At 38.7% G+C, this 20,434-nt stretch overlaps 1 protein-coding gene across 1 annotated transcript in view; it reads left to right on the top strand.

Moving 5' to 3' along the window:
- Nucleotides 1-4,621: 4,621 nt before the first annotated feature.
- Nucleotides 4,622-20,434, top strand: part of cfap299 (cilia and flagella associated protein 299) — a 98,397-nt gene continuing 82,584 nt past the window's right edge. The window contains exons 1-2 of the mRNA XM_068310050.1: nucleotides 4,622-4,753; nucleotides 7,006-7,145. Coding sequence (XP_068166151.1) covers nucleotides 4,646-4,753; nucleotides 7,006-7,145 — 248 coding nt within the window. The 5' untranslated portion in view covers nucleotides 4,622-4,645. The remainder of the gene's footprint in view (nucleotides 4,754-7,005; nucleotides 7,146-20,434) is intronic.

Raw genomic sequence — 20,434 nt, forward strand, 5'->3', positions numbered from 1 at the left:
TTTTATATCCAGGGCTTCATTTTTTAAAGAACTTTTAAGGCATGAGAATCTCTTTCAAACTTCACTCGGGATTGTTTTTAAACATATTGCCTTACAACAACAGTGACAAATGGCCAGTTTCCTAAGACCAGTTATATGATAATCAACAAGAAAAGGAAAGACCTGATCCTCCTAAAGGACAGCTGAGAAGGACAAAAAATCTGACAATCAAAACTATCATTAGATGAATCGGCTGTCCCACAAAAGAAATCCAGTCCTGACCTCAAGGCATTCCAGCCTAGGGGTGCAAACACTGCCAGTACCAGCAATAAAGATGCAGAAAAAAAGTTCTCATTGTTTTTGGGAGGGAGGGTTCTTTAAGAGTATCAGATGACCAACAGCCGTGGATTGGCAGTCAGAAGCAATCATGTCTCTGAGGAACCATATATATGAACTATAAATATGAATGTGCTCCTCTTGGATTAAACACTTCAGTTAATTGAGTCTGGGGTATGTTTGACTGGAGCACATTTAAAATAATCTGACAAACTGTTTTGATCTTTTTAAACTGTGTGTTGACAGGGAAAATGTCACAATGCGTGTTACATTTAATCATCTTCAGATTACCACCGCTATATCCGCCGCAGCCTATCTCGGTGGCATAGGGCATGAGGCGGGGGACACTCAGGGTACGACGCCAGTGAACCGTGGAGCCACACACAAAGACATACAAACATGCACACACACACTCATTCCTACGGGCAATTTGGAACGGCCAATCAACCTGAAGCGCATGCTTTTGGAGGAAGCCGGAGAACCCGGAGAGAACCCACGCAGACACGGGGAGAGCATGTGAACTCCGCACAGAGAGGGACTCGAACCTGGGTCCGCTGTGTTGTGAGGCAGCAGCGCTAACCACTGCGCCACCATGCCGCCTGTGTTACATTTAATGACATGGATAATTTCAAATATCTGGCTGATTTCCAACAAACATCTCACACAAAACAAAACCCTGAAAAACATGTATCCTTGCATTTGCATTTACTTTATTTTCATGACAATCGCAAGTGTAAAAAAAATGTGCATGGTGATGGATAGAGTTTCTCATATCTTAACACTGAATTAGGGAACATTTCTTATACTACACTGTGACTTAACAGAGTTTACATGTGTAGTTAAGATAGAAGCAAGTTGTAGAAAAACAACCTACAACACACTATACCAAGAGCTGGAGTTCTACCTGTCCAGATTCTGATATGAGCAAATAAATTACTGTTTGGACTGGATTTAGGTCCGGGTATTTTCATATATAATTTATTGCAATATTTTTGCTTCTCTCTTTTATATTGTGTTAGCAGTCTGGTCCCATGTGTGCCAAGTATTGCAGATGCGTAACTCCCACTAGCAGAGGGAGTGTAAAATGACTCTCTCCTAGGCAAAATGCACATTTTAACATGCATTGGTGGATATCACATTTGTTACATGTATTTGTATTTTAACAAAATGCAGTGAATGGTTTTCACTCAAGATTGTGCTCTCTGGTGAATGTTTGATGAGTTTTAGATGATTTTATTCTTTTAGTTCCAGTATTCAAACTTTTAAGTTGCTAGTAATTGTTGCAATCCAAAGAAATCCCAACAAAGCTGAATCTGTTACAGAAGTCCACAGCCAAGTCATGGAAGACAGGTGTTTGTGAGAGTTTGTTTGTGCGGGTTTGTGTGTGTGTGTGTGTGTGTGTGTGTTATAATAATAATAATAATAATAATAATAATAATAATAATAATAATAATAATTATTATTATTATTATTATTATTATTATTATTATTATTATTATTATTATGTGTAAAATCTGCCAACTTTTTGGATGCAAATACAAAGTCACTTCCCAATTTGTATTTCATTTGAATTTCTTTTTTTCTTTTTCCTAATTGAATAAATTAAATAAGTATCTATATCTACGTTATGCTTTACCAAGTTGTGGAACAGCAAAAAATAGCTTTTTTCACTTTTAATTTAAATTCTTCTCTGTCCTTTTTAGAAATACTTATTTTCCAGACCTGGGTGACTGAAAATGCGTATCTTTTTTCAGCACTACCATAGTTTCAAATCATCCTGGATTATCAATCTTTTAGTGTCTTTTAATTAGCCCTGTACCTGTCTGGCTAGGTCGAGTGTCAACCTCACTCATTGTGAGGCCAGCAAAGCTGTACTTACAATAGTGTATTGCATTCGAGTTTACTTTTGATGTTGGCAACATTTGCCACTTTGCAAAAACTCCGTAAATGTACATATTTATAAAGCAGTAGAAGGGGCCCACGGGTAAACACTGGTCGTGTTTTGGGGGTCCAGCTGTCTCGACAGAAGTCCTTACTTTTACTTATGAAATATGTAGCTGAGTGGAGTGAAAGTACCACAAAACAAAAATTAAATTAAGGTGACATTCTTGTGCTTCTTATAAAGTGTTACGCATGTGCATGTTAATATAGCCAGTGTGTCCTACAAAACCATTCAAACATCTGTCAGGGGACAAATGCCCATGCCTATGGGTGAGGAGAATAATATCTTCAGTAATTCAGTTAAATGTAACCTACAGATCGAGGTTATTTTTTCTGACTCTCTTGAAAACACAATTGAATGTTATAGCACTTTGCCTGTAGAGAATTTTTTTTTTCATTATAAAATCTTGTAAAATTGGTTAAAATAAGAAGAAAACATAAATCCCTGTGAAAATAGTATTCAACAGAGCAAGAACAACAGAGCTTTGGCACTAAATATTCATACTGGTGCTAAATAATGAAAGGGCTCTTTATTTCTTGTTAAGATAACACTTTTCATCTTCAGAAATTAGATGAGTCTTGCGTGGCAGTCTTCATTTAAAGATGATCTGCAAGGAGCAGATTCCTTTGTTAACCAAATGACGTCATCACTCCCTTGCCCACACACCAGGTCTGCCATCTGTCTCCACTTCCTTTGGTCTAACTGGTCTGTCTATGTATGCTTATATTTCTTATACCTTATGTGATTTGTACAAGAGTTCAGTCATATCAGCAGTTTAAATCATAACATTTCTTTCCATGGACGTCATTGCAGGGCTAATAAAGATCATGCGGAACGAGAAAATTTAAATAAAATCATCATAAAAGATAAAAATGAAAGCCAAGAATCACATTACTTCTATAAATTAAGCAGAGAAACTCTACTGAACATTCTATTCTGTATTTTACAGTCAATAGAGGTGTCACATTGCATAGCATCATCCATAGAAAGCACAGTACGGTATTTTAGATGGAAAAAAGCTATGGAAAAGACTCTACCTGTTTTTCTTTTGAAGGTAGCCAAGGCAAATTGGTTTATTTCTTCTTCTTTTATGGAAGCTTGCAAACAACTGTAGTCTGTTCAGCCCTGTCAAATTATGGCAAAAAGTTTATTTAAACAGAAACAGCGGTATGTTAAATACACTTTATAATGCCTGTGTCTTGCCCAGTCAGCTTTTTATAGTATAGAATCGCCTGCACATTGCTGGTGATTCAGGTATTCATTCAACACTGAGAATATGGCTGCAGTCAGTAAGTTTATTTTTAAACTGAAGAACATTGAATAATGACTCAAAAGCGTGTAAGTGGCATCCATGATAGGAGGTGTCCATGTCCACTAAATGCTAATAAAAAGTGATGCAGTATTTACTTTGTCTTTTAGGAGCAGCAAGATTTAATCAACATACTACTTGGTCACTCATAAAGACAAATAGCCTTGTCACATCACGCATTCACAGCGTTTAACAATAACTGTTTAAAAGCACAAGTCAAGTCAACACTTCATGTCAACCAAGTGTTTTCTTTAGCTAAAGGAATCATGGTGAAACTTCGCAATGAAGAAGAAGAAAAAAAAGAAGCTCACAGCTATTTACCCTCTGACAGATTTTACTGTGATCTCTTTTAGGGGTGTTGCTGTCATTTCAGAACTACTAACACACTTCATCTTCACACCTTTACCTGGTTTAGTACATTTTAGTCCCTGGTTTAGTACTCTTCTTAGTACTTTTTTGTAGATGAGACAATTGTAATCATCTCGTATTGGTTTAGTGCTAGTGCAATTGGATTCTCTAATCAACACTTGTACTCTGTTTTGAATCCCTACTGTACTCTCCTTGACCATCCTTGACCTTATTCATATCATAAAATCTAGGTGAGAAGGTAATTATAATAGAACAAAGTCTTGTGACATTTATCTTCTGCCAAATCTTACCTAAAAGCCATTTCACAGAAACGTCTAGTTTTGTATAGCCCTGTGTAACATAGCTTAAAGCGCACAATGAATTCCGAACAAACTAGACTTTGCATAACCTAGTTTATCCACAAACCAGTCAATAAAAAAACCCTGTATTTATATTTATGTATTTCATTTTATTGTTTCCTATTAAAATGCATGAATATTGGGAAAAAAAACACTGATTTCTATTGTGCTGACAGTCAACCAGTTTCCCTCTTCTCATCTTCACAGTCGTATAATATGATTCCCAAATATTTCATTACCGATCTAATTATGCTTTTGATTTAAATAAGACTTCAAATTGTACTTGAGCGCGTGACTTCCGCTTCCTGTGTCGTGCAGCCAAGCAGGTGGGCGGTTGCCATAGCAGCGTCCTACAACTCGAGCCGCGTGAAGATGGAGTACAGCACGGCTGCTAGTTTCCACCATTCTGAGGCACAGTTTAAAACGTACGAAGATTATCTGGACTCCAAAGTCACACCAATGGAGGTGTTTTATTTGAAGGTGAGTGACTCTGGTCTTAACGGAGGACTTTATGTTTGTTCTGTGAGCTTTGCTTCCTTTGTAACCCTGGTTCCACTGTTTACGTCCCGTGACGTTTTACAACGTACGCATGGCGACCACTATTAGACCCTCGGCAAAGAAATAAAGCAAGTAATTCGGTATATGCCTCACTATAAATGAATTAGTGCGTTCTTAATATCGAATATCGAATTGAGTATGGTATGTTTTTGAAGTAAACTGTCTCGGTGATTCTCTCTTCACAGAAGACTTTAGAGTTAAATCCTGCTTTTCCAAGAGGTTTTGTTGGTGTCATATCTGTAGTTGTACGCTAGGTGGCAGTCACACATAGGTTTAGGTATATGGGTTTTCAGTACGCTCTACGTATCAAAATTCCAATCTTTTTAAATTTGCTCCACGAAAAAAAATATTGATATGATCTTACACATAAAGTTCTTGGTGTGAAAACGTCGTGAGTCCTTTTGCACAGAGAGTTGTCTAAGAATATAATTGTAAACTTGTGTATGTGGCATGACACAAATTTAATCTTTATAGATTAAATTCACTTTATTGATCCCCAGAAGTTGTCCTCTGGGGATGAATAAAGTGAATTTAAGCTATAAATATTAAATTAACTTTATTGATCCCCAGAGGGGAAATTTTTTTTTCACTCACAGTACAATACATGCGCATATGCATGTATTGCATACATCTAACTTTTGACAATACGTTCTCCATCCTATCCAGGGTTTTCAAACTTATGTCCAAAAACATTCAACAGCATTGTGTCCTTCAGAACACAAAAATGATGATCTATGTATCAATTGGAACACAAATCCAAATACAGACTTGGAGGAATATGCTATAGCCCATTAGAGAGATTCAGTTCTGCTTTGGCCCTGTAGGTGGCACACTTGCCAATGATAGACGCAGCAGCTGCGTTGGCAACTTTGTTTGAACACCTGTGTCCACACGAGGAAGAGAACATCTCATATCTGAGCTGATAATCAGCTGCAGTCAATCAGGATCCAACTCACTCAGCTCTGAGCTGTGACACAACACAGGTCATCTAACCTGCGCAGTCATGCCGATAAGGCTCATGTTCTGACAATCAGCTAATTATAAACCTATTTCTCCAGGGTGATGTTATTTGAGACTTGTCACAAACTATGACTTAACCTGCTAAACACTGAGGGATTTTATTACAAAGTTAGTATGACTCTTTGCCAGGAGGTTATTAGTCCGAGACTCGATGCCTTGACAGTAAGAAGCAGCTCATTCAAGTAGACTTATTCAATGAGCCTTGAAAATGAAGACAACGATTTTCAGGCCAATTTTAGGAATGGTAAATGCTTCTGGTGACCCACATCAAAGTTGGAGGAAAATATAACTTTTCCTCTGGGGTGCAGGACACAGGCTCAACTGCTGGGATTTTGGGTAGGAAGACATGTGGCCTAAGCTTTGATCTGACATACCACAGAATCTGACAGAACGATTTTGTTTTTAGATGATGACTTTATGGCTTGGCTTTACTGAAGACGAGGCTGTGAATGGTGATTGGAATATTGTCGCTAACATTCATTGTGGAAGCCCTAACACATGTTTTCCTGCACAGACAAACATACATTCTAAGAAAATGAATCGGCCTGAGTGTAGGCATCAGATCACAGTAAACCCACAATATGAAACTATATCTGAAACTTGCGGTATTGCAGCGTCGGCTGTCTCTTCCATATTTGGGGGGAGCAAGTGTCTCAAATGCCAGAGGATTGAATAAAATCCTTAAACAACTGCCTGATGATCGTTCAAATGTCAGTTGTCAGTAGTTAAGTGTAATTTTCACTTGGATCACAATACAAGATGTTGGAAAAAACTGAATATACACTTCATTCAAAACAGAGAGGAAGTTAATCAACACAAAAGTAATTGTTTTGACAGGCAAAAATGCCTAATATTTCTGTACTGAATACTACAGTATCAAGACATGCTGGTGCTTGTTATTGTGCATCATAGTATATCAAATGTCTCACCCTTCTGGACTATTAAGCATCAGAGTGAGCTCAGGCCAACTGATTTTTTACGCTACTTTCTGGCATTTGATAATAGTAAAACCACTACTTACACTAAGGGAGCAGTGAAAAAATAAATCAAATTACCAAGCCAAAAGACTGACAACATCTGACAATCCTCAGCTCTGCCTGCAGGCCCTGTCCTCTCTCCTTGACTGACTCCTCTTCCTCTCTTTTCTTTTGCAGAACAGGGAGTTGGCCCGTAAGCTGGTGGAGCACGGCCACAAGGGCACAGTCCTGAGCAGGGAAGAATTTGAGAAGAAAGCAGCTGCGCAGGCTGCAGAGACTGCAAAGAGCAACACTTCTTACAACAGATCTCAGCTAATGTGAGTTCAATTTTCTCCAGTCTGCCATGCTCACCTCTGCATGACTACAACGGGAGATAAATTCATAGCACCCTCTATCCCAATGGAAGAGTTTGAGGACACTGGCAATCAAATTGAGCTGTTTGAAGTGTCAATATGGTCAGTGGCTTTTAGAATCTGGGTGACTGCGGTGAATCGCCTTCTGTTTCTTGTGATGCATCAAACAGGATACTGTATTGGAATGTGTTCGATTGACTAATGCAGTGTTTTGCTGAATACTGCTGCAATTCTTTGATATCAGAGTAGAACCAGGTTTAAGAGTTATGTATGGCCTTTTTTTCAAAAAATTCTTTCTTTTGGCGTGTAGTATTTTTATTACAGTGAAGGTGAATGAGATCTGAAACTTTAGGCTACATAGAAAGTGAAAGAAAAGATGCAATTGGATGTAAATCCAAGTTGGTCTAAGGTTTACTGGGGCAAAATTATTACACCAGTGTGCAAAACTCTGGAGCCGAGTTCAGTCAGAGGTTGAACTGAATGCGGACAGACACCTTAGCTGGGAAGTCTTACACCTACCATCTGTATATTTCATGCTGGCAAAACACTCATGGCATTCATTACTGAAAAAACAAGTTATGATTCATTTTAATCTTTATGTGAGGTTCAAAATAATGACAACACCTTGTAAAGTTTATAGAAGCTCAGTGATGAACTATATTTTTCTGTTAGTGCACCCAACAGACCAAAGCCTGCACTACATAAAAACATGAACATTTAATTAAAGCCAGAGTATCTGTCACTTTTGCTTGAAAAAATACTGACAAGATTAACTATATATCAAAATAGTTTCTGTTTCATTTCCGTTGATTGACTGATCAACTAATCATTGACTTTTTTGCTGCTCAGGTCCCACGACAGTCTATATCTGACCATCACCATTCATATGACCCTAACCAACACACTGAACCAGCTCTGAGTGTGTTTTCCAGATCAGGTTTCTGACTTCCTGCAGTGAGCGGGAGCAGCTCTATCTAGAGGAAATTTTAAATGCATTTTTGGCAGAAGTTCTGTTCTGCTAATCGAAGCGTGACGGATCATAAAACTGGAATCTTTTATTGTTGTATCCGGTGTGGTGGTGTGGTTTGAGCGGCTCATAATCCTTTATGATTGCATTTTAGAAAAGACAGGCTAAATGAGAGTCATTTATCAAGTCCTTGTCCTACAGAGGAGCGAAACTGTTATTTGAGAAGGGGCTGCCCATAAATTCAAACAAAAGTAGTTAACATAAACAAGTTGTACGACAAAACTACAAACTTGAGTCCTCTATAAACTTCCCTTTGTGAGGAAAGTCATCACACAGATACTGTTCTCATTCTAGATTAAGCCTTGTGGTTGTGGTAGCTCCTTTGATGACAAGCCAGAACAGACTCCAAGTACGGCTACACACACACACACACACACACACACACACACACACACACACACCAACACACACACACACACACACACACACACACACACACACACACACACACACACACACACACACACACACACACACACACACACACACACACACACACACACACACACACTCACAATGTTTGGTATCCAAACATTTACCTGTGAGTTGTTGGATTTAATTAAATCTTCAGATGCGTATCCAAACGTACAAATGTCCTGGTGTCTCCCCCCTTCCTCTGTAGGTTTGTGAACATCAGTGACACTGGTGAAATGGGAGCCTGCACACCTGCAGTTACAGCGATATTAGTCCACAAAGCTTTCATCTTGTCCCAACAGGACCTTGGGAAATGATGAACCAGAAATTTAGGTGTGCAGATAGTCTTTGCATTTGCAAGATGTGCATTTGCTTAGAGACTGTATGAAAGGCTGTGATACACAATGTGTTTGCAGGGATTATTGAGCAACAGAGACTCTGGGGTGATTTTGAAGTCAGTACTCCATGGAAAATCTATCTCTTGATTATCAAATACTCACCCCATCTAAGTTTGAAAGGTGGTTTTACAATTTTGTATGTTGCTTTTTTACGTGGACGACAGCAGTTACTCATTTTGGATTTCCATTGAACTCCAGTTGCGACCAGGAGTCAAAACAACATAAAAGCACATCAGAGTATCATCGAGAATAACCACTCAAGCAAAGTTTATACCCGTATAACTCCAGAGACTCATGGTACGAGTGTGTCAGTACACCAATTTTGTTGGTGATAATCTTAATCAGCATTGTGTGATGTTATTTACATGTAATTAATGAAAATACTACACTGTAGTTTTAAATAGTAATTATAATCATAAAATAATTGATTTCTACATGTATGATGCCTTCCGGTGATTATTAGCTCTCTTTTGACCATCAACCTTGGTCATTTAAAGGCTTTTTGTTTAAAATTCCAAAAAACTGAAAAGAAATTGAAGTGAAGTGAGCTATTTGTTTGGAATACAAAACAAATTACAAAATAGAACCAACTGGACAAGACAGCTATGTAATTTTGCCAGTATCATTTAGAAAGTACGTTGTTTTTCATCTTTAATAGACAGATGAAATGCTCTGTTGGTAATTGGATGTTTCTGGGAGAGATATCATTCATAGCAGTTGTACAGTCTGTTGTTCTGAGCTGGCCAGACCACAGTAAGTGGTTTTTGAATGCTGTCCAAGGTAATTAACCAGCAAGTTTATATTATTTCAAAAAGAAACACTTAATATTGAATGAGATCCAGTTCTAGGCACATGATGGCTCATAATAAAGTCATGTATACATTTATAGTATTGTATTTTGTCCTTAAACCATCTCGTACATTGTGATTAAGATATTCTCACACTTTTATGTGGCTTGAGAGTGAAGTCTGAGTAAAAAAACTTTACTACATTTCACCTGCTATTTAGATTATGGCTTCAATGCCAATAACCTGTAGGCGAGTAAGCAGACATACTTTTTTTACTTTCGAATTTTGAACTAATTAACAGCTTTTATTGCTTTCCCACATTTGGAATTTTTACATTTTGCAGATTTTTTCCATCAAAAGTGACAAGCTTGAGCTGCGTACCCCTCTCCATGTGAATGCAGATTTCTCTTTCCCCTGCGGTTTTCTGATTCGACGTCTACTAAACTGCCCTCTTGAACTTCTTGTTATGGACACATTGGGAAAACACAAGCCCCAGGATGCAATGTACCACCTGCAAAATGAACAAACACAATCCTAACCCAGTTGTGAATAATTAAATCTGGTGGCGGTCCAGTAAACAAAATAAATGTTGTTGCTCTTATGCTAGTAAAGGTGTGATGTGTGATAGAAGAGTTTCAGCTAAAATGAAAGGAACAGTGTACAAAACTGTGGTGAGACCAGAGATGTTGTTTGGTCTAGAGACAGTGTCACTGAGGAAAAGACAGGAGACAGAGCTGGAGGTAGCAGAGATGAAGATGCTGAGGTTCTCTTTGGGAGTAACCAGGATGGATAGGATCAGGAATGAGTACATCAGAGGGACAGCACATGTTAGAGGTTTTGGAGATAAAGTCAGAGAGGCCAGACTGAGATGGTTTGGACATGTCCAGAGGAGAGATAGTGAATATATTGGTAGAAGGATGCTGAGTTTTGAACTGCCAGGCAGGAGGCCAAGAGGGCGACCAAAGAGGAGGTTTGTAGATGTAGTGAAAGAGGACATGAAGGTAGTTGGTGTGAGAGAAGAGGATGCAAAAGACAGGGTTAGATGGAGGCAACTGATTCGCTGTGGCAACCCCTGAAGGGAAAAGCTGAAAGGGGAAGAAGAAGAAGCTTTTATGCTAGCAAAGAAAAAAAAAACTGACAACCTTTGTTTCAACTTCCCTAAAGATGAATAAAGTCCTACTCTCTCTCTCTACTCTCTAAAGATCTTTGCACCTGCATACTTATCCTCTTATGCACTGGGTAGCCATGCTGTTTTGGGAATGCCTTCTCTGTAGGCCTTAACCTATGTCTCCCAGGCATGTCTTTTTTCACTATTCTGTCACTGCTTTGTGTTTTTTCTCCTTCCTTTTTCTTCTTTTCAACCTCCCCGTGCTCTCTTGGAAACCTTTAGTGCCTGCAGGTGTATAAATATAGCTGTTTTCAATTAAGGGCTAACCTTGCCTGTAGCATGCATCTGATCAATGAATACCCCTGCACCTGTGGTAATAAAATACCAAGGGAGTGGAGATAGTGCCTTGAATGCTAATCAGATGTTGCTCTGTTGTTACCCTGTCTCATTTCTGAGGACAACCTGCTCCCCTTGACAGTTTGGTTGTGAAAGGGGGGTCTTTACTAACACATTATGAAAAGACCAAACAAAAGACCCGGTGCTCTGACTGAGATACAAGTGGAAATCAGTGAAAGAGGATACTTAAATTAATGATAAGTTTTTTGTTGGCAATCTGGCTAAAGTCAAGCTCAATGGGTAGCCAGAAAACCGTTGCCACAGAACATGACTGGGATTTGAATGCTGGTTGACTTCCTGGGTCTGATTTTAAATCGATACTCCAGTTAATTCTAATCCGCTTCAGTTTTGTCTTGAAGTGAATTCATTAGAGCAAAAATTGCTGAGAACAAAGAGGTCTGAACCTGGATTGATTTGATAATTGCATCTGACTTGACTGATCTTATCTAATTTGATATGACCACATCAAATACCAAATTTCAGTTTGCTGGTGGAGGTATTGTCACATCAGAACTTAAAGACATAAATGTCTATTCAAAGCCACTTGCATTTCTCATCATACAACACGTAAAAGAAAAGAATACCCACAGTAGAAATCCACTGTTTTTTACTCAGAAATAATACACTCAAATAATATTAGGAGAAAAAAAAAAGGCAATTGATAAGAGCTGGGCAGGAAAGCAGAGCAGATGTAAGTCCTATGTTTCTTTGCTGCTCTGGGCCAGAAGTCCATGTCAGCATTTGTCCTGACCTTGCGTGCTCATGACAGACCTGTGAGGTTTCTATCAGGCTCCCTGCGATCTCCCCACAGTCCAAACCACAGCCATGGCCATTGTCCATTGTGCTGCAGCGTTTTTTACACTCTTTCCTGAAGAATTTTCTCCTCTCTCTCTCTTTCTCCACTCTGTATTAAAAGTGAGCTATCTCTTTCTGTGCCAAGTTAAACCGATGCAATGAACACGCACAGTGATTTTTTTCACTGCGGATCCAATCTCCAGATGCTTAGCAAACACAAGTGTGTGGAGGTGAATGACATGAGAAGCCTCACAAAGCTGATCCCAGGTTCATTTTTAGCCAGCCAAACCACCGACACTCTCCATGAGTGCTACTCTGGTAAGCGCCCTTGGGCGACGAGGTTGTGCAGTTTCTATTACATGTCCTGTCAAGCCAATTGCCTTCTTTGCACGTTGTGATTTTGGATGGGTGTGTAAGTTTTGAGCTCTCCCCTGCAAACTCTGTAGGGAGACACGTATCCTGCCAGGCTTAAGCTTGCCACCACATCCCACCATCACGCTGCACACACACCAAAATACACACCAGTCCAGGACCAGCTAGTGCAACACGATAAATAACAAGCTGTCATTAGATTTGGATGTTTCAACATTTTATAAGTCAGCCCATTTTTCATGTTAATGATTTGATTAATGAAACAACTTCCCTCGCTCCCTGGGTTCATATAATATGCCAAAATATTCTGTATAAACATTCACAGTCTAACTGACTAGCTTTTTTGGAACTTTCAGCCAAACTTGGTTTGAATATGGTTTGATGGATGTGATAACATTCTGACTGCAGTAATATGTATGTTTTCCTGCCCACATTTATATAAGGTGTTAATAGAAGTTCTGCTTCATTTTTTAAGATTTCACTGTCCTTAACCAAACCCTTCATTGGTAGTATATACAAATATACAATACAGCTTGACATACAAGATTTAGCTTATGATTTAGATTTATGATGTAACACTTGATCATTTTGAGAATATCTCACCCTACATGTTATAGTTATAGTGTCATTACTTTGGTTTGAATGATCTTTCATTGGTTTGTTTGTTCTGGTGTGTGTGTGTGTGTGTGTGTGTGTGTGTGTGTGGTGTGTGTGTGTGTGTGTGTGTGTGCGTGCGTGCGTGCGTGCGTGCGTGCGTGCGTGCGTGTGTGTGTGCGTGCGTGCGTGTGTGTGTGTGTGTGTGTGCATGAGAAAATTCATTCATCTTCAGCACCAGCTTCTTCAGTTGTCGTGGGTTTGCCCGAGCCTATCCCAGTGGACTAGGGGCGTAAGGCAGGGTACACTCCGGGCTCGTGGCCGGTGCACCGTGGACAATGAGAAAAATATTTCTCATATTTACTTCCAGAAATAACAGTACAAAGACAATACATTTAATATTCAATCGTATCAACTTCATTGATTGTTGGAATTCTATTTATTATTATACTTCAGGTTTGCCTGTTTTTTGAAGTACGCAAATAGTCCAACAATTGAAGAAAAATGCTTCTCAAAGCCCAGATGCAATGAATTTAAGAATTTTCACATCTAGAGTCTGATAAGATGATTAATATTTTTCAGTAATTTATATAATATTTGCAAATGCGAAGCAATGAATTACTTAAGTAATATGTGTTTCCTCAATCTCCATCCAGTTTCTCTTCAATTCTTCTACATATCAGGAGCACAGTTAGGCACAAACAATATGTCCCCTAATGAATTAATTGGATTTAGCATTGATTTTAGCCACCATGCCATCTTTAGATCCAACTACTCCTGAAGTAATTTCCTTTTCTTAAGCTAATTATGGTCTGACCTTCAGTAGCAGTGACTTGCATTTTTACCTCTGTAACAGACTCTTGCCTGTCTTTGATGATTGATCATATGGAGTAGAAGCCACAGGTGAAACATGCTGAAGACTCTTTACAGTTTGCCTACAGAGAAAAAGGTTGGCGTGGAGGATGCCATCCTCCACATGCTACACCGAGCCCACTCGCATCTGGACAAGGAAAGTGGCACTGTGAGGATCCTTTTTCTGGATTTTTCAAGTGCCTTTAACACCATCCAGCCTTGTATACTACAGGACAAACTCCTACAAATGCGAGTGGACCGCAGCCTGGTTGCTTGGATCCAAGACTACCTCATCGACAGACCACAGTTCGTCAGGCTAAAGGACGCCACGTCTGATACTGTGGTCAGCTGCATCGGTGCTCCACAGGGGACCGTCTTGCCCCCAATCCTCTTCTCCCTGTACACGGCAGACTTCTACTACACTTCTATGACACAGCTATCGTGGAATGTATCAGAGACAATGAGAAGGAGTAGTATACATGCTTGGTGAAGGACTTTGTTGACTGGTGTCACAGCAACAGCCTGAAGCTCAACACCTCAACAACTAAAGAGCTGGTCATTGACTTCAGGAGGGACAGACCCCAACCTAGACCTATCCTGATAGGAAAGGAGGAGGTGGAGATTGTGCAGACCTATAAACTGTGGCTAGACAACAAGCTGGACTGGACCAGTAACACGAGGCAGCTGTACAAGAAAGTACATGGCAGGATGTACTTTCTGAGGAGGCTGAGGGCATTCAACATCTGCAGTAACATCCTGTGGATGTTCTATCAGTCTGTGGTCACCAGCGTCTTGTCTTACACTGTGGTGTGTTGGGGAGGGAGTGTGATTAAGGTGGATCTCTCCAGGATGGAGAAGCTGATCAGGTGGGCCAGCTCAGTGGTTGGGATGAAACTGGACCCTCTGGCAAAGGTGGCAGAGAAGAGAACCTTGGAGAAACTGCTGGACATCATGGACAATGTCAGCCACCCTCTGCACACCTTTACCAACAACCAGAGAAGCCTGAGAAGCCTGACCAGCCAGAGGCTGCGCCTCCCAACATACAGGACAAACAGACTAGAGAACTTGTTCATCCCCCGAGCCGTTAAACTGCTCAACTCCTCTCTGGGGGAGATGAAGAAGAAGAAAGTCCAAGCGAGAGCTGAGGGATGACACAAACAAAAACAATGCAAACACTATAGACATTTCACTAGAACCATGCTTAACTAGGCCTGTTTATTTTTTTATTTCTATGGCTATGTATGATTATCTATTTGTATATTCTTGATGGTTTATTTATTAATATATCTATTAAGAAAGCTGCTGGTGCTTTCTGTGTGCTTTTTCTGTGTTTTGTGTACTCTCTGTGCTGTGTGCGACAGAGAAATTAATTTCCTGATGTAACCTCCTTAAGGGATAAATAAAGTTATACTCTCTAACTCCAACTCTCTAACTTTGCCTTCTTAGACATCCAGTGCACTATATCTCAGGGCCCCTGACAAAGGGGAGAACAAGCTTTTATCGCAAATATGAGGTGTCCCATCAGGATGCCAAGCTGTACCGTTATTAGTACTTCCAAATGACAGACTATGACCAGGAATAAAGAACACAAATGCAAGTGTTTTGTTGCTAAGATATTCATCATTAATCAACAGTTGAAATGAGTGGGAAAACATTGAAATGATTTCATAAGCGATTACCTACAAACCACACTGTTTGAGAGCACATTCTTTCATTATTCTTACTGACCTGATTATTCTTTTCATCCACTGGCATACATGCACTGCTCAGGAAGGCAGAGCACAATGTGCAACCTCTGAACTCCCAAAAGCCAAAATGGCCACAATACACAGAGAAAGCTCAGGTAGAATATCATGCGTAGCATATGTGTAACTGATACCTTCAGCTCATTGTAATCACAGGTGACAGAGGATTTTAGAAAAACCCCAAAATAAAGTAAATTATCATGCTGTGCAGAATTTCCCTTGACATCCATCAGCCCAAAATAATATTTTCCATATATTCATTTTCCCAAGCACTCTGAGGAAAAATATTCTGGTACATTATGTCTTGTTTCTTAAAGAAATCACTGTATGATTGAAAGTTCCAATCTGCCTTGCTGTCAAAGACTAGAGATTCATGAAATCTTAAATCTGCTCATTTGTCTTGAGAGTAAAAGACAAAGTGAGGCAGCTCACCATTATGTCAATGCATTTAAAATCAACAGACCCATGGAAGTTTGACCTGCAGAGAAGGACTCCTCGACCAAGGAAACTTCCACTTTGCTTTCAAAATCACATTGGTATGATTAGCTTGATAGTTTATAAAATACTAGTAAATTTCATGATCATAGTTCTTATGGGGATGTCATCATGAACTACTTGTCAAGCATTGGTCATGCCTGCCCTCTTCAAACATTTGATCAGTATCCTTCTGAATAACCCACTAACAGTGACACACAGAAACAGACCAAGTCAGACAATGTGTTTCAAAAAATCACATCTGACACCTGTGATGAAATTAAGATTTGAGGAACAAAACCATCTATTACTCCATTAATATTCCATTAATTATATGGTGAGATCATTAGCTATAGCAAACAGCCTGATACAGATGACAGTGACAGCTTCAGTATAGCAAACTCTTTTTCGGATGGTTTGATCCTCTCCTAACCTGAATGATTACTACAGTAAGTATCCATTCATCAATCCATCCATCCATTTTCTTAACCGCTTCATCCGCTGTGACAGGTCACGGGGAGCTGGAGCCTATCCTAGCTGGCTTGGGTGTGAGGCAGGGGACGCTCTGGGTATGACGCCAGTGCGCCGCAGAGCCACACAGAGATGCAGACAAACACCCTCACACTTACGGGCAATCCAAATGTGGGAAAATATGTTTTAATTCTACAGCTGGTGGCTTGTTTAATTAAGAAACTGAAAAATAAACAGTCTTTTGTCTTAATTTTTTGTAAAAGAATGTGATTAGAAATATGAAAACACAAGAATTTGTTTCATGAGGTTAGATAGGGGAAAGTGGCCCCAGCAGGGTTGTGGCTGCGTACATGTCACTATCATGCTATGTTTATACATGTGTAAACACACTTGGAGGGTAGTTGCTTTGCAGTAACAGCTGTTCACCCCCAACTGATGTGGACAAAGCATTACATAAATTTTGCTACGACACAGTGAACAGGAATTTTTAAAAAACAAATGACACATTGAACTTGAATTCAGTCATTATGAGACCAGCAGGAAACAATGTTGAGTTCATGACAGTCGTTACTTTCCCTCACAGTAACTTTGCATATAATACACTTTATTCTTAAGGGGTTATTCATTTATGGCAATGCTTTTGACTTAAATTTAAGTTTAATACAGATATCCGTAAACTTGACCTTCTTTGCTCTTCTAGTTTTGAGGGCACATGGTTGGTATACCTCCCTACACTCACCTCCTCCTCTAGGATTTGTTTACAACTCAAGCACTGCATGAAAAAAGAAAAAAGCAGCTCATTCATGCATTTCTGTAGTTAGCAAGTATCCAAGATGTAGATATATTAACTGTTATTAAAAAGAATTTGTCCTTTTTTTTCTAAACTGTCATAAAAATCTAATCACAGATCAGAACAGATGTTCTTAGACACACATTCTTTTTCCAACAAACCATGTGATGATTATACACACCCCATCTCACCCACCTCTATTTTTTTTTTAAATTCCTGGGCCCACCTGCCTTGACCACAATCCAAAAACAAGAAGCTTGAAACATATGGCTAAATCAGTTAGCTTAATACCTAGTCATTAGTACTAATAACAGTCATTTAAAAGTGAAGTTCGTGTTATCCCTCCTAAATGAGGCTTGATAAGAAATTTGTTAATTGACGGGAAGCTCAAACTTGCAGTGGTCCATATGTTTTGCCGAAGTATTATTCACTCTCCGTGACTCTGTGTGTTGCTTTAGCTACTGGATGGGGTAACCCCAGTCACTTGCCTCCTCAACACCTGTGTTTACTTTGGGGCCTCGGCCTTCATGACCCAGCAGCAATCCTTCACTCACTCAGAAGATGGAGTGAGGTTCCAGCCTCCAAATATGTGCTGTCTGTGCACTTTTACCACCGTGTGATTCCTCAAAGACTTTCATTATGGGGTACGGTCCAAACGACCAGTATAAATTACAATCCCTTTCCAGATTCTAGTCAATTTAAACATTCAGATCCTGTTCTCTTTTACTTTAATGTTAAGTTAGGCTAAGAGCTGAAATTGGCTTTGGCATTTGTCTGTGCTTGTTGTGGCTTTTTAAAGTGCTTTGAGAATGGAAAGTGGATTTAAGGACCTATTAAAATAAAATAGAAGTGAACATGTCTATTCTTTGGATGGCAGAATTGTATTTAGCAGTTTGGCATATTGTTCAGTAATATAGAGAGATCCCATAGTTTTATAACTACTGGATTGTTGGTTTAAACTCACAGGTGCCTGGAGGGAAGTGTGGGATTATTACTTCCTCTCACACTTCTCTACAGAAGTATTGACTTTCAATACTGTGCACCAAGCAGGTGCATCGAAAGCAGCCAAAGCACTAGTTGTGCTTTGGATGCAGTTATGAGTCTGTAACCTTTTTCTTTTTTTTCACAGCAATGATTTTTCTGTGATCATTTCAAATCAAGCATTAAACGTTACTTTGATCAGACCTTGATGTGCAGTAAATCTGATTTTTTTTCCCCAAATACTGAAAGCATTATCTATGAAGATACAATGGAAGAGGATTTAAAAAAGATTAGGCTATAATGAAAATCTAATGAACCATTCCTTAATCCCAATATTTCATCCAAGTCCATTTTTGAGTAATTATGTTAACATAAAGACAACAAGCAAACCAACTCTAGCAAAAACATTGTCTCATTTGCACAGTGAAAAGTTAATGTTTTGTCAACCATTCTGAAATTCAATACTTCAGCAAGTGTTTCAGTCTTCATATTGGTCCTCAAACAGAAAAACGAAATGTAACAAAATTATTATCAAATGACTATAGTTTATATCTATCATTTTTTCTGTTATTTGTTAATTGGTGTGTTCTTGTGTAATGTGCTTAATAACTAGAGTAGTACCTTGACAAAAGCAACTCAACATGCAAGTTTTTTGAGATATCAGCCATCACTCAGTCCGACTTATAAGTCGTGCTTTGGGACACCATCGCTAGTTGGTGGATGGATACAACATCAGCTGAGACTGCATCACCTTCTTTCTCATGTGTTGTTTGCAGAGTAAAGACATAGCTCCGTATGTGCTTGTGATTTTTGCATTTCTTTTCATACTTTATCATTGTTTACGTAACTTATATATAATATTTTATGGACAGGAAGAGTATGGACGTCTAATGGTTGATAAAAATAAGTTTCTTTTCATAGTTTAGAGGATTTTGCTTTTTTTTTTTTTTAACAAGGCTGGAACCAAAGTTTTTTTGAGTTATTTTAAATAAGGAAAATTCCTTTCAAGTTGCAAGTAGTTTGACTTACGAGATCATATCTCAATGTACTAGTATGCCAGTAGCTATCTTAAGCAAGTGGCTCAGCTGGTTATACACCTGTAGCGATCGGGCAACATAACTGCAAACACACAAGTGCTTCAGTTTTTTCAAACAAAAAAGAAATAAATAAAAAACAAAAAAACCACAAGCATGACTTGAATCGAGTTTGAAGTGATTAAATTGGTTAAAAATGAATTTACATACTTCAGCTCTAAATTCTGTTTAAAATACTAACCTGAAATGTCAAGTACATATTTTAAATGGTTATGTTTTATTGTAAAATTAGCAAAATTATCATTTCAGACAGAAACACTACAGTACAGAAACTGTAATTTCATTATTTTTCTCACATTCTTTCTTCATCTGCATTTGTAACCACATGTGAGAGTTACCAATGACCTGTTTACTGCCTTTAAGATGTTAACTTGGTGTGGATCTGATGAATGTTTTGCAAGTTCACTTCTGGATGCATGCCAGAGTTCTGTTGCTCATACTGCAGTGTTAACTGTTCAAATATTAGTGCCAGTGTTGTTTCAGGGGTGGATACATTTCTGCGTGCCAAAACTATGTTTCCATGGAAACAGGCCAGCCAAAGTGTAGAAAGCTGCCACAGTGTCATAAAAGTTATTATATACTTGTATGACTAATATGAGAATATTAGTCACATGACTAATTTCTGCATACTAAAATTAGCAAAGAAATGACACTAAACACTAACAAAGAAATGACACTAAACATTTCGGATTTATAAGATTTATTTCAGATTAAAAACTATAATGATAATGTGTCAAGAAATGGTATTTAGAATATCATATTTAGGATGGCCTTTGGAGCTTGGGAACGCTGTGTATTGACATATTTCACACTGCAATGTGTCAACCCCATGACAGACTAAATGAACACCTTACTTTAAGTTAAACAGTACATATTAATATATTAATGAATTCTACAGTTTTAATATTTGAATATTACAGATTACTGATGTGTTTAATTACACTATGATCATAT

This window comes from Antennarius striatus, chromosome 3 (assembly GCF_040054535.1).
Source record: "Antennarius striatus isolate MH-2024 chromosome 3, ASM4005453v1, whole genome shotgun sequence".
NCBI lineage: Eukaryota > Metazoa > Chordata > Actinopteri > Lophiiformes > Antennariidae > Antennarius > Antennarius striatus.